Genomic DNA, 16145 nt, shown 5'->3' with positions numbered 1-16145 from the left:
CATTTGGCACCAGTGCAGATTCTTCACCTTATGAAATATAGATAGATAGATAGATGGATGGATGGATGGATGGATGGATGGATGGATGGATGGATGGATAGATAATATAGTCTATAAAAGTTCATCATATAATGAAACATATGACTGTAACATCGACTATATGCATAAATATGTCAACTGCAGCAATTACATTAATCATATTTATCTTAAGACATTAAGTATTCAGCCTTTAACACAAAAACTTGGATTTCACTTCTTGAACTCAATATCCAAGACCAGTGTAAGGAAAACCAAAGACCAGTTCACATAAAGCCCAAATATCCAAAGTGGTCTGAACAGATCTGCAGACTTCAAAACCATTGCTTCCCTGTTTGATTAAAAATCCATCTCCAACCTGGGTCTTCATTTATTTGGCAAATGCAAATCTTTCAAAAGTTAATCATTTGGCATATTTGACATTTTTAAAAAATGCAAAGAGATAATGCAAAACTGCTTCTACACATTCTCATACCATTCAAATCTGTTCAACTATAAGCTTGTGTATTAAGAACAATAATTTTGTAATCTTTTTTACATTTTCTCTGTGAATACTAAAAAAAGAAAGTAAAGGGGAAAAACCACTGGCTTAAGTTCATAAGAAAATAGACAGGAAGAAGAGTCTATAACCAGGAGGTACTACATATAAAGTCCTGAATTTATTTGGATCAGTTCTAGATATGATTATTTAGCCTTACTCATTTGTGAAATGGATGTTTCAGCCTCCATATACTGTGACCCTTCTCTCTAGGCACAGCAATTCAGCATGTTTAGATCCACTTTGTATTCCGTGTAACTATATTGCCAGCAGTAGTGTGCACGGTGGTCTCACACAGGGCAAGTGATGTCCTAGCAGAGCCTGTGTGAAGTATACTTTATAATACCCAAGAGAGGAAATATCCCTTTAGCTCTCAATTAGTGCTGACAAATCCATGTCTTTATGCACTCAGCTATATATGTTATGGCCTTTGAGATGCTTGATTCCTTTCCTATATAAACTGTGCCCAGTGGGTGTGAAGGTTACAAGAAGGTTACAAGTTCCACTATTAGCCACTAATATTGTACTGGGCCTAAACCATCTATTTCTGGATTTTTAAAAAATTGATATTCAGCTTCAACCCTCTCTTTTATCATTAGGTTTACATTACAATATTGAGGGTGTTTCTCAAATGCAATCATGAGTACTAAAAATCTCTTTTTAAAACATAAAAGAATAATAAAGTCTTAAATCAAGATTTTGTAAATTTCTAGAAACTATAATGGGCCCCCAAGAATCTGAAAAATCAGATTGTTTTATACATTCTTTCTATTTAATTAGTCGAATAAAAATTATATGTGAAATGGTGCAGAACGATCACACACTCACAATAACAATAAACATATTAACTCATTTGCCAGATTCAAATTAAGGAATGGAATAACAGGGGAGAATGCTAGTCAGCCGCTTATAGTGACTGTGTGATATAATGCATCAGATTCAAATACCTCATTCAAAATACCTTTAAACATTTTTGAATCGGCTAACATTGTTTATGGTTTCAGCAACTAAAATTCACATTCACATATATTTACATGCAAACCATGGATTATAAATACAACAGCATAATCCTCCATCCAACAGCTCTGATTGGCACTCAGGGTTTCAAACAGCACTACCGCTTTCCATTCCCTGTTACTACATAGAAAGCTTTTCTTGATGATGAATTAGAGGAGGCAGCTGGGGTGAACAGGAGGGAACCAGCTGAAGTACAGGGAAGAAAAAAAATCTGCTAAATACACAAATACCTGGACCATGAGAATGTCGCCAGGCTGACTGAATTATGACCAAATGCTTCAGTGACAAGAGAGAATTTCCTTAACCAAAGGGTCTCACATCTGATGCTTATACATCTGACAAGATAAAATTGCTCCCCATACACACATATCCCATGCCACATGGTTTCTGCAACTTCAGAAGGACATCTTTATTCAAGGAGTGGAGAGGAGCTAAATGATGGATGTTTGACCTTGCCTCTTCTCCCAACGTACAGGCAAAGACCTGCCCCATTCCCATTCAAATGTATAGGAAAGCAATATTCAGAAATCTTGGTTTAGAAAGCCACCCAAGCTTTGATGGAGACCCTCTGGGATACACAGAGTTTTAAATAGAATATAGCACACTTTGAAAATGGAGGAAAAACCTGTCCTGCGTTAAGGAACCTTCTTATTAAAAGGAATATGACTTTTAAAACATAGGCTTCTTTTTTTATTCAGAATCATGTCAAGCTGATTAAACAAATGGAAGAGAGATGCTGCGCATGTATGGTCTGATGTTCTTTATCTAAATCATTTTCAAAATCTAGAGGGCCCAGATACAAGGCCCATACCTGATTCTGCTAACTTGCAAAGAGTGAGGACTGGCAGATAAATACCCAAATCTTGCAAGCTAGCCAGTGGATGCCCCTTCTCGCACTGACTAAATGGGGGGGGGGGGGAAGGTGCAACAGAAAAGAAATCTTCATTTTACATTATTTAGATGTCCAGAAATAAAACAAATATCAAGCCTCTTTGTTTAGATTTACTAGACACTGAACAGCATAAATCAACATTAGCCAGATTGTTGTTTTTGTCTTAAACAAGAGTCTGAAGGGAAAAAAATAACAAAAGAATACACTGGATGCAAAATAAGAAAGAAAGCAGAATACTTGCATAAGTTAATAATATCCGAAAGACTAGTCTTTGATTATGTGTTATATGCATTTTCCATTATAACGTCTTCTACCCAGGTGCCATTTTAAACATGATGCAGACTTCACTTACTGTTAGATGCTGGAACAGCCATGCCCTCATGATATTTGTGGCTACTTTGGGAAAGATGCCCCGCTTTTTATGTCGCTTTTTGTCCTTATCTGGATCATCATCATCACCTGTGCTGGGAGACGCTACACTGTTGTCCAAGCCGTCACCTGTAAATATAGTGAATCAAATGTTTCACTTTAGCTATTTTGACATTCTATGACTAAATCTAATTTGGGTAGGTACATACATACCCAACATATGCACTAAACACAGACATGAACCATCATAAACCTAATGAAAATTCACACTGTATTTCATGAAATAATGTTACACCTATCATGATTTATTTATTTATTTATTTATTTGCTGTTGTGAATTCTAAATCACAACTGCAGAACAATATCATCTATTTTCTGGTTGCAGCTCTAAAGATGCTTCTTCAAGTCCCATTTTAAGATGCTATCTATTAAAGCTGAGGTTTTCTGAATGCCAATAATGTGCTCTCTCACTGCGCTACACACCATATATCCAAACCAGATTGAATTTTTATAGACTTTTTAAACAATGCCAAGCACTTACAACTAAAGCTATTTGTAAATATGGAAGATATTATTTGGGACCACGTCTGGGAGATTTAAATAAGGTGAATCACCATTACAAATTGAATGTTTTTACATTCTGATGAGAGGTTACATAATATCATCCTCTCACATTAAGTTTAGAATATAATTATTGTTTGGATTTTTCCATTTGTTCATATGATGTTATGCATTCTCCGCTTCTCATAAAACAGGTTCAAATTGCATTAAAATGCTCTTATCTTTTAGGGGGGTGGGAGATCCTTAGGAAGGTGTACTTAAGATAAAACCATGTATAAATATTTATTTGAGGAGTTAAAAAATAGCCACATGTATTTTAAATAAAACTTTTGTTATGCCTTTTTTTTCAAATTATCATATAAAAACAAAAATAGAGTCAAACTAAATTATGAATGGGCACATGGGTAGCCCAGAAATAGAATGATTCATTCAACTCTTACACCATCTACGATCACTGTATATCCATCAAGAACCTGCCTTTCTGAATTTTATTAGCAAAATTCAAACTCAAATTTATAGAAACCAGTTATTTATGCTGTAATTTTAGCTTATTTTTCATACTGCAAGAAACACAGCAGGAAGGCCAGCATTCTGAAAACATTTTTCAGAATAGCTTAGAATAATTACTTATATTTCAATTTCATCTTTTTCATATAGACAAGGTCAAATTGGAGCTCCCACTGTCACAATCTTTATAAGCATTCATGTTTTGATCTGATTTAGGCAAATAGTAGCAAAAAAAAGAAACATTTAGAAGCCTTTGTTTTAAACAGGCATTTTAATTCTTCAAAATAATGATTGAGCATGCAATCTTGTAAGAATCCGTTCTTTTAAAAAATGAGTGTGACTACCTTCATAGAAAGCTCTTTGCTTCATGAAAGTTCAACTGAGGCATTCATATTTCTAAAAAGGAACCCTCATAGTAATATTTTAGATGTCTTAGGCTGATAAAAGTCTTTGAAAGGTTTTATTCGGAGAAGCAATTCCCCATATAAAGTAATGATTCATAAAATAAACATAAGCAAACAACGGCATTTAAAATTTCCCTGTACTAATCCACATTCTCTATAGTCTGATGGGCAATTAAAGAGAGGCAAGGAAAGGAGAAACATATCAGGTGGTCAATGGTTAAAAGTAAAAGGGCTTTAATGTGATGACATCCTATTGCTTATTCTTTTTTTAAATATACTTTCAGCTCCCTTACCACCCATTCACCCACCCCCACGCTGGCTTCAAATTATTTTAGCAAGCCATGTCTTGTGCCTGGATAGAAGAGAATTCATTGATAATTTATGGAAATATCTACTATAATTCAATGGAGATTTTTTTTTCCAGCTTTGTGCATCAATAGATAATCAAGGCCTCAAAGCAGCCTTAGCTTAGCATTACCTCAGGCCAAAGAATTCCTGAAAGCATGCCTTCGGGGCACCTGAATTATAGACTCCATTAGGAGAGGAGAGGCTTTCTGCATTCCATGAAGAACACTCCCCCAGAACCTTTCCTGTTTATTTCTGCTGTATGAAAGCAGAAACATTAGGAACAGAAACCACCATCGCCACCCCTTTTTGAAAGGGGAGGCTTATGGAGATACAATGGAAAAACCTTTCAAGCAAGACCCAGATCACCTCCTGTCAGTCCCAGGCAGTGACCTATCCCAAATAAAAGATTTCTGTTACATCATTAGCTCAAGCCAAAAACAGCCTTGGCTTAATGCACAGTTTGTTCTTCCTACTGTTTTTAGGCAAATACAGCTACTTTACTCCCATCTGGGAGGGAAATTACACTGCTGGGCTGTAATCTAAGACAAGGTTTTCATTGGAAGCAAATGCTTTCAATCCCATGTAAAATACTTGTGCACGCTCAGAGAAGCTTAAAACAATAAACTCCAGCCCAGTCCAACAGAAGATAAAAGAAGGATAAGAGGGAGAAAAAAGCAAATTAATGAAACAAGGTCCTTTAGAAGAAATTACTTCTATAGTTTTTAATGCAATTGTTTTTGGAGGAGGGGGGGAGGATTCAGAAACTTGATTCTTTGTAAAGGAAAAATCTCAGCTAAAAGTCTAAACAGCATGTCCATTCACTCTGCAATTCAATACTGTCACCTCTGTAAGGTCTCTTGAGAATACTTTTCCTCTTCTGCTTTCTCTACCCTACTTTAAAAAAAAAGACTCAAAGAGTGACTAACTAACTAACCACATGGTAGCAACTATGAACCACGTTTGTGAAATGTCAGCAGTGACTTCATGCTTGAAGTTGACTTCTCCCACTGCCAATGAAGGCAAGCTGAAAAGGTGGAAATAATCATAAAAATGATGCTAGTCCATAAACAAGCTTACAGCCTCATTAGTATAGCAGTAGATTCCACTGGGTGATTTATACTCGTTTTGCTGATGCCATGAGGAAATGCCATAGGGCAACTTCAGCCAACTCCTAATGGTTTCTGACAGCTTCTTAGCAACTAGTGCAAGCAACGCTGTGGCGTTTGCTAGTAAGAGAAACTGAAAATGTCATATTATCTGTCCATGTGCCACAATGTCCATGTGGCAATTAACTAGTAGTCCAGTGACTGAGGGGCCAGAGGCTTTTAAAAATGCCCCTTGGCTATAAAAGGGCATTGCTTGAATTTGTGTTGCACATATATGCAAGTTTCTAATGCAAGAGTCTGGGTGTCACTGGCATCTTTCTCATGGCCATTGATGAGTTGGCCTGCACAATATGCTCTTGGAGGGGCACATTTTGGGAAGGGGAAGGGAAATCTATTTCCTTTCTTCTTTCAACACTAATGACATTATCAGAGTCATTTATCCATTAAAAAGTACCTTGATAAGCCTTGCTTGTGAATACATTTTGCTTGCAAAATACCTGGACCCCTGCTTTTGAACAATGAGTGGATGACAAAAAAAAAAACTAGTTCTTTTTCTCCTTTTTCACAAATTAGTCTAAAAGGATTTGAGATCACTGAAGCAGACTCCTTGCCTGTGAAATTGCTAGAAGCATAAGAACTTAGCATAGCAAGTAGAAGACACTATTTAAGCAAAACAAAACAATATAAAACACATACATCACGAATCTTACAACAACTAAAATGACAGCTATGGCTCTACAGTGCAGTTTTTCCGATCTCGAAATAATGCAACATATGTTAAACTTTTAAACCCTTTCAGTGTGGCCTTTTGATCTTTCAAATAATATTTAAGTATTATTTTTAAACTACTTTGCAGGTTGCGGTTTTGTGAAAGGGGACAACGAACAAAGATATTTGTACAACAATCTACCCTCATACAATTCGTCACAAATTTGGGGCCTAACCCACAGAGCAGGGCAGATGACCTGTGACAACTCACAGATTGTCCCGAGGCTCAGATTTCAAACGCACTTACCTCAAACAACTCAGAGTTGCCTATTTAAGCATACCCCAGCATTTAGGCTGTGCTATCTTGTTTCTTTCAAGACAGGATAAAGAAGCATTTATTGTATTCAAGCCATTCAGTGACTCAGACTGACCATGTCAGCAGGGGTTCCTCTCATTCAGGTCAAATCTCTACCCTTTCACTTCCTAAAAGTTCCCCTTTGGTTCTCTTGATTGTCCCTTTTTACTTCCCCTCCCTCCCAAAAAAGTTACACACAGAGAATGTATAGGGAAAAATCCTAGAATTCCATTCTTCAGCAACATTACATTGAATGAGCTAAGGCTCGCAATGAATGCCAAAAATAACAAAAAAAGTTCTTTGACTTTTCTATTATTCCTTACATACACCAAAAAAGGTTCTTTGGGTATGTGAGGAACAAAAGTCAAGGAAACCATCCATTGGTTGGAGAAGATGGCATGTTGGGCAGGGAGAACAGGAAGAAAGCTCAAATACCAAATTCCTATTTTGCATCTGCTTTTTACAAAAGAAAAAAAAATGTCAGGAACTGCTATACCATATGGGAGCAGAAGAAAAATGCAGATTCAAATAGTCAAAGAAGTGAAAAGAAAATGCCTACTTGTTTTGCATGAATTCAAGTCACTAGGATCAGACAGGTTACATTTGAGGGTACTAAAGGGACAAGTGAATGTGATCTCAGAACCACTGAGTATAATAATTGCGAAGTTATTAATAGAAGCTAGCATAAGTTTTTTTTAAAATTATTAGTGTTAGACAAATCTTACTACATTTTTTTGACAAGTGATTAGTAAACAAGGGAATGCTGTGGCTATAGTATATGTAAACCTGAGTTAAGCATCTGGTATAGCTGACTCCTTCCTGATAAAATGCAGCAGTTTGGCATGAGGGAGTCCTATTATGAAGAGATAAATTCAGTTCTGAAGAAACATACTCAACACATGGTCTTTAATGGATCATCTTTACACAGAGGGAGTTACGTCAGGGCTTCATAGATAATGAGAGAGGGATTCAGAATTAACATATATATTGATAGACTTAAACATTTATTTTTGGGATTGCTAAAACTCTAGAAGAGAGAAATAGTGCTCCAAATCACCTTGATAAGCAAGAAAAAAGTGTCTGAAAGTAACAAAGACCTCTGAGATCCCTTCGAACCTAAGATTTCACAAATAATTAATAGCTACAATAATAAGTTGACAAAATAGCAGAAGCATCAACAAATCCTTTGAGTTTTCTATATGCCCTGAAACTGTGGACACAAAGAATCTTGGTTTTTCATAATCCCCATGAGTACAATTGAAATGTTAACTACTACGTGTTTTGAATATTTGGTTTTTAAGAAAATCTACATTTTGCACAAATGTTAACATCCTCTGTAGCATTATTATTCTTTAGAACAGACATCATAAGTGATTAGGCTCAAAATTTAGATTAAGGAAAACACTGACAATTTAAAGAGATCCCTGCTGGCCCAAATTCCCAGTTTAAGAGTTTACCTCCATTTCACACATTTCAACAATAATAACAAAATTCCAAATTCTCAATTTTTTATAACTGTGATATAATGAATGGGGTAAAAATCAAATGGTAGGATATAATTTCTTTATATCATATGAAGTGCAGAACCTTCCGCGCATGCGCAGAGTGTGCCTGCAAAGGTAAGCAATGGGGGGGAATCTGCCTACAAAGGTAAGCAATGGGGGGGGGGGGAATCTGCTGTGCCACACGATTTAGATTAGCTAGAAAGCAGGAAAGCTAAATCACAGCATTTTTAAAAAACTTCTGGTTCGGGCAAACAGGTAACATTTTTACTACCTGTTCAGGCGAGTATTTCACCCCTATATTAGAACTTCTAGGTACCTCCACTGGTCTGTATTCATTTCTGATATTACCATAAAGATATGAAGAACAGACATCAGATTAACAATTAAGTAAAAGACCCTATGTATAAAGAATCCTGCAATGGTAGTCAAAGAGAAAATGAAGTAAAAATAATAATGCAGTATTGTCCTGTGGTGTAATGTGTGTCTGTGTGTTGCATTTGTATTATATCACATTATGCAGATTGTTTGTAGATGTCTGTATACACAACTTTATACACACACACACACACACACACACAGAGAGAGAGAGAGAGAGAGAGAGAGAATATGAATGTGTGTGTGTGTGTGTGTGTGTTGTATTTGTGCTGATAAATAAATAAAGGGAGACTAGTATAGATCTATTTCAAGCTATTTAGCTCTCATCAGCTAGCCATACCCTTACTGGGATTCGAACCAGGGCTGTATTACATATTAGGCAGTTGTATTAGCCACTAAGCCACAGGCTCTCCTCCTTATCAGCTGAGCCAGGGAAATAGGAATGTATTTGTGTTACAATCCCATATTTGGGCATATCAGGGGTTGTAACACAAATACATATATATATACATATACATATACATATACATATACATATACATACACACACACACACACACACACACACACACACACACACACACACACACACACACACACACACACACACACACACACATATATATATATATATATATATATATATATATATATATATATATATATATATTGTATTTGTACTGATAAATAAATAAAGGGAGACTAGTATAGATCTATTTCGAGCTAATTAGCTCTCATCAGCTAGCCATACCCTTACTGGGATTCCAGGTTCGAATCCCAGTAAGGGTATGGCTAGCTGATGAGAGCTAATTAGCTCGAAATAGATCTATACTAGTCTCCCTTTATTTATTTATCAGTACAAATACAACACAAATATAAAAAGGCAACATTAAAAATAAAAAAATATGGTTTTCTGCCTGCATGGTCTTCTGTGATAAGCCGAAGGACAGAAAGAGGGAGTAGTGACCTTCCTCCCATATTTAGGCATACCAGGGGTTGTAACACAAATACATATATACATATACATATACATATACATATACATATACATATACATATACATATACATATACATATACATATACATATACATATACATATACATATACATATACATATACATATACATATACATATACATATACATATATATATATATATATATATATATATATATATAATAAATAAATAAATATTTATTTCTTAGCCGCACCCTCTCCCGAAGGACTCGGGGCGGCGTACAGTAAAACATATGAAATAAATATATAGACAAGACATACATATTACAAAAACATATATCAAGACATGTACAAGGAGGAGGTCGGCTAATGAATAAAAACAATAAAATACAGTGTTTAGAAACCCCTAAGTAATTAAATGCAATTAAAATACCCAAATAAAAACCCGTCAGGAGCAATATAGTTAGATCAAAGTTGAGCCAGGCCAGCTACTTGGAATAGGTGGGTCTTGAGCTTTATACGAAAGGAGCGGAGGTCAGAGGTATTCCTAATATCCGGAGGGAGGTCATTCCACAGGGCTGGGCCCGCCACAGAGAAGGCTCTACTCCTAGGCGCCGCCCCTCGACACTGTCTGGTGGACGGCACCTGGAGGAGGCCCTCTCTGTGCGAGCGGATTGGTCGCAGGGATGTATGGGGCAGAATACGATCCCGCAAGTAACTAGGTCCTGAGCCATGGAGCGCTTTAAAGATTGTTATCAAAACCTTGAAACGCACCCGATAGACCACAGGAAGCCAGTGCAGCTCGCGCAGGAACGGTGTCACATGGGAGTACCTAGTACTCCCCATAATTACCCACGCGGCTGCGTTCTGGACCAACTGTAGCCTCCGGGTGCATTTCAAGGGAAGCCCCATGTAGAGAGCGTTACAGTAGTCCAAGCGAGACGTCACCAGCACATGAGTATATATATCTTTTCTGAAATTAAGTGAAATGTAAAAAGTCATAGAGTGCTAACTTCTGGAGAAGTTACTATAGACAGGAAAGTAGGATATTTACATTGGCCACTGTGTAATTAAAGAATTAAAGCACTCCACCCCTTACTAATGAGAATTCATTTATTGTACTTGTTTTCCTTCAAATAAAACTGAAAAAACTTCTCCATTCAGTGTAAAGATAATGGTTGGATTCAATACAGGATAAATTTTTGGAATAGCATTATCCTTTAGGCATACTACTGCTACCAATATTTGAACAGAAAAATAATATTCCAAGAGTCGCTTTATTCTCTAATGTGTATTTCTTAAAAAGAATAAGACAGCAAAAGGTGAAGGTCAGTAAAGAAAAATGCACACCATACAGATAGCTCCTTAAAACCTTTCTTTCCCAGTGATTGTTCCAAACCACAAACATCATCCAACTGTCACCACATCATGCCAATCTGCGATTTAAAAAAAACACGTACTAACATTTCTCTCATTCGTTTTTTTAAAAAATGCTAAACTCCAATAAGCCTTGCTCACCAACTGCCCATTTAGAACATTTAAAATGTCTCCTTCAAGTGGATTATGTGTGATAAATTAAAGCTACTTAGAAAAATTTTTGGGCAAAGCACTGGAATTTACTGTGCTATGGAACAGATAGTGCATAAGCCTGCATTCCAAGCTCCAGCTTGTAACAATCCATTTAGATAAGAATCTATCTCCACTACTTTAATTTTTTTTTCAGGAAGTGCATGTGAAGAAATGTACCAAACATCACTGGAATAACAGAGAGCTTTAAAATGTGCCTTTGCTTGTAATATACCATTATCATTGAGGTCTGACAAATTAAGCACCTTCTAGTTAAGCTTCTTCCCCCTTTCTCCCTCTAACTCAGCTTCTCTCTATTTTTCACAATAGAAGTCATTTTAGTCATTTAAAAGAAGACATTTCAGAAGCACATTTTTGTTCTCAAGAAGCTAATACAATAAAAATATCTTGTCTGACCACAGACTGTCGGGTTTCAGATGTCATGTTGTACTCAGTTGCAGTTAAATAGTAAAAACTATACATCCTACCTCAATGTATGATCCTTTAAGATAATGCATTTTTGTATTTTATTTTATTGCACATTAAATGAAGATTTTAAAAATATATTATCTTTCCTCAATATCCTTTTTCTTCAATAAGTAATTTAATATAGTATATTGTCGCTTCTTAAAATGTAATTTTATTTCAGAACTTTCATATTTGGAACTAATTTGGAATATGGATTTTCTACACTTGTCAATCAAACACATGAGTTAACGTGTGAATCTTTAAATTATCTGCCCCTAAACCCACCTTCAAACATCTCTTTCTTTTTGCACATTAAACAAAATTTTATCTTGGCAACCTTTCTCAATTTTAAATATTTAGGCTTTTGTTTCATTCACCATAAACTCAGGATCATATGATCAAAGTAAATTCATTTTAAAAAACCTAATTATTCAGATTTATCATTGAACAAAATTTCTGGGCTTTCATTTCCCAAACTGTAGATACATATTTCATGTCTGGATTAAAATATTCACAGAAACAAATCCATATGAGTTCAATGGAAGTTTTATTGCCCATTAAATGTAGATAGAATTAAAGCATCAGAAAGTGAACACTAAGCTGTTTTAGAAAGATAACTAGCAGTTGGATATTTGAACCAACTTCAATGAAGAGCTTCATGCTTGAGCATGTAAAGATTTCCACATGGTGCTTGATCTATGAATATTGATTCATATGGACAAGTTGCAGTTACTGTGAAACACATTAGCATTAAGAATATGCTACAATATGTGTAAATATATGACTGAGATTTAAAGTGGCAATAGTCTATTTTGTACCTTTAAAGGAAAAAGAGTTTCAGCAGTGCATGAGCAGTATATAAGGAACCTTACTGAGCTCAGAAAATAGAGTCAGACCCATCTAATACTTAGAAAAGGACACACACAAACACACACCGAGAAATTCTATGACTATAGTGATTGTTGGGAATAAATCTCAGAAGAAGGCAATGGCAACTACTTTTATACTTCTGTCATGGACACTACATGGAAACTTTTTTAATTGATGTGATGGAGCACAAAGATGCAAAGTGTTTATCTTCTACATATCAACTAAAAGAAATGGCCAGCCATTATTTAGGGGACCTTCAATTGTTGAGCTCAGAGATAATTTTTAAACTCATCTCTAGCTTTTCAATGTCAAACAGTAAGATCAACAAATGCAAGTGTAACTGAACAACACACTTGTCCTCTTAAAGGTTTAGATGAAAGGACTATCCCCATCATATGTGGTTGGTCCTGAAAGCCAGGGATTCCCAATCCCCAGTCCATGGACCAGCACCAGTCCATGGCATGCCAGAAATTGGGCGGCGCAAACAAGCAAAGCACCATTTGTGGGACACAGGCAGCACCCAAAACCACGCCCCCTCCAATCCACAGAAAAACCTCTCTCCATGGAACCGGTCTCTGGTGCCTAAAAGGTTTGGGGTGCTGCTGTAGCCTTTGCATGGATTAAATGACTAATTTTGACTTAATGTCTGAAAAGGCTTTAAATCAACACAAAACTGTTCAAATAAAAACCTACAAAAGATGTGTTGGGAAGGATCTGGTCTATATTGACACCACACATGAGTTATAGATAATCAAGTATTTGTATTAATGTAATAAAGTGTTGTGGAAGAAAAGGATTAATAGAAACTGAAAAATGTATGCTTAGGAGATAATTTATTTTGCACTGCGGAATGCATTTTGATAGACTCCTATAGTCTATCACAAGGGTTTCAAACTCAATTTCATTGATGGCCAGATCAGGGTTGTGTTTGACTTCAAGGGACCAGGAGGGCATCGCCAGCTCAATGTCACACATCAACATGCACGGAGGAGGTAACGAATTACATCACATTAAGAATGTTAAAAATCAACCATTAAAATACCCCATTAATAAAAACACAATTTAAAATTCAAAAGGACTGTCAGGAGGAATAAGAAAAAATTACGGTTGAGCCAGGCCAGATAATTGAAAGAGGTGGGTCTTCAGCTGTACATGGAAGGAGCGGAGATCGGAAGTAATCCTGATGTCACGGGGGAGGTCATTCCACAGGGCTGGGCCCATCACAGAGAAGGCTCTGCTCCTGGGTGTCGCCCCTTGACACTGTTTAGTGGACGGCACCCGAAGAAGTCCCTCTCTGTGTGAGCGGATTGGTCGTAGGGATGTATGGGGCAGGATGCGATCCCGCATGTAACTAGGTCCTGTGCCATGAAGCGCTTTAAAGATCGTAATCAAAACCTTGAAACGCACTCGATAGACTACACGAAGCCAGTGCAGCTCGCACAGGAGAGGTGTTACAGGGGAGTATCTAGTCCTCCCCATAATCACCCGCGCGGCCGCATTCTGGACCAACTGCAGTCTCCGAGTACATCTCAAGGGAAGCCCCATGTAGAGAGCATTGCAGTAGTCCAGGCGAGACGTCACCAGCGCATGGGTGACTGTGCGTAGGGCATCCCGGTCCAATAAGGGGCGCAATTGGCGCATCAGGTGAACCTGATGGAACGCCCCCCTTGCCACGGCTGTTACATGGTCATCCATGGACAGCCGGGCATCCAGGAAGACGCCCAAATTGCGCACCCGTTCCACGGGGGCCAGTTGCTCGCCCCCAATGGCCAGAGATGGAAGCAACTGGTTGAACCGGGGGGCCGGAAGCCACAGCCACTCCGTCTTGGAGGGGTTGAGTTTTAGTCGGTTGCCATCCATCCAGACCCATCCATTTCATCCAGATTTGAAAAGTAATAAAATATTTGTAATAATTAATGTAATATGATGCTAACAAGCTATTTCTTTTACCAAAAGATACTTAAATGCACATTTACAGTGCATGATAAAAGTCTGACACAATGTTTTAATCTGGTATTGGGGGAGGGAATCATTGCTACCTACTTCTAGGGCAACCTATGCACAACACATGCTGAATGGACTAATTTAAAAGAGCAATACAAAAGTTAAAACACAAAATTGGTTTAAACATAAAGCTTGACTCTTGGAACAGACCCACTTTTTCAACAATATCATGTAGGAACAAGACAGGCTTTTCATTATGCAAGACCATTACAGTTCATCAAAAAACACAACTGAGTAATACTAAACTCAAAATCTCCACTGGAAAAAAAAGTAAGTAATGCTTTTGTTTAAAATTAAACATGCTTTGAAAAGAATGCAGTCCTCAATTCAAGTGCATACCGTGTTTCCCTGAAAATATCACTTACCCCAAAGGTAAGTCCTAGTTTGATTTTTACACCCAATTATAAGCCCTACCCCTAAAATAAGCCCTACTTAAGACACCACCCATTCCACGGTGCACGGGTAAAAATTAAGCTAAGGTGGGGATGGGGTGTGTGTGGAGCTGCCCTACTACTTACATTCAGACAGTTGCTGCCAGACCTAGCACACTCTGACACCTGCCTTGGCAGTCCATTTCTTCCGCAGACAGCAAGGCTTTCCTGAAGGCCTCTGCTGATAACAGAGCTCCGGATAAGGCAGGGATGTCCAAACTTGAGAACTTTAAGACTTGTGGACTTCAATTCTCAGAATTCCTCAGTTTTCCCCAGAATTCAGCCAGCCTGGGAGTTGAAGTCCACATGTCTTAAAGTTCTCAAGTTTGGACACCCCTGGGATAAGGCCTTCAGGAAAGCCTTGCAGAAGAAGCTCCTGAAGGCCTCTGACAGCGAAAAGGGTGCCGGGGGGGGGGCAGTGCACACGAATTAGATGAGTCAGTGGACGACAACTCCCCCCCCCCCGGAAAATAAGACCTGATGCTGTTTTTGGTGGGAAAAAAGTTAAGACAGGGTCTTATTTTGGGGAAAACAGGTATAAACCAATTCACTGCCCACATAATTTGAATGCATTACACATTTCTATGTGATGCTTTCACAAAAATCTGGAAAAATATTAGGGTTGCTCCTTTTTTTAAACAATAAGTATGATCTCTTAAAGAAAAGAGAAAAAAAATCACATATATATCCCAATATCTCAATTAGGTTTGATAGACTAATAAATACACAAAGCTGGAATTAATGGCAAGACCCTTAACCATTACAAACCAGGTAACATAGCTCTTCTAAGGAGTATACATCCTTCCATTCCCCACCATCCAGTCAGAGCTGAAGAAGCCTCTTGGATGAGAAGCAAAACATCTTCAAAGAAAAACTAGAGAGTCCAGTTGTCCCTTAAAAAAACACCTCTGGGACAACCATGACCTGGATGACTGAGAATCTTCATAGACATATAGCTCTTCTAAGAAATGTTTGTGTGTGAAAAGTGTTTAGTAAGACAGAAATAAACTATAACTATTCTATAACTAAGATTTAATTAGAATATCTATATACTAATAAAACTCTATTATCTGTTTATTTATTCAAACTATTTGAATCAAGGTACTTCAAATCTACTAATATTAAA

At 37.3% G+C, this 16145-nt stretch overlaps 1 protein-coding gene across 4 annotated transcripts in view; it reads right to left on the bottom strand.

Annotated features, from left to right (window-relative positions):
* MEIS1 (Meis homeobox 1) overlaps nt 1–16145 on the bottom strand; it is a 184568-nt gene that overhangs the window by 87703 nt on the left and 80720 nt on the right. For all 4 annotated transcript variants that reach the window (XM_081943584.1, XM_081943585.1, XM_081943582.1 and 1 more), the window contains exon 8: nt 2836–2981. In XM_081943584.1, the coding sequence (XP_081799710.1) occupies nt 2836–2981 (146 nt within the window). The remainder of the gene's footprint in view (nt 1–2835; nt 2982–16145) is intronic.

Source organism: Natrix helvetica, assembly GCF_964273705.1.
Source record: "Natrix helvetica genome assembly, chromosome: 2".
NCBI lineage: Eukaryota > Metazoa > Chordata > Lepidosauria > Squamata > Natricidae > Natrix > Natrix helvetica.
The sequence above is the reverse complement of the archived record's forward strand: the minus strand, read 5'-3'. Positions and strand labels throughout refer to the sequence as shown.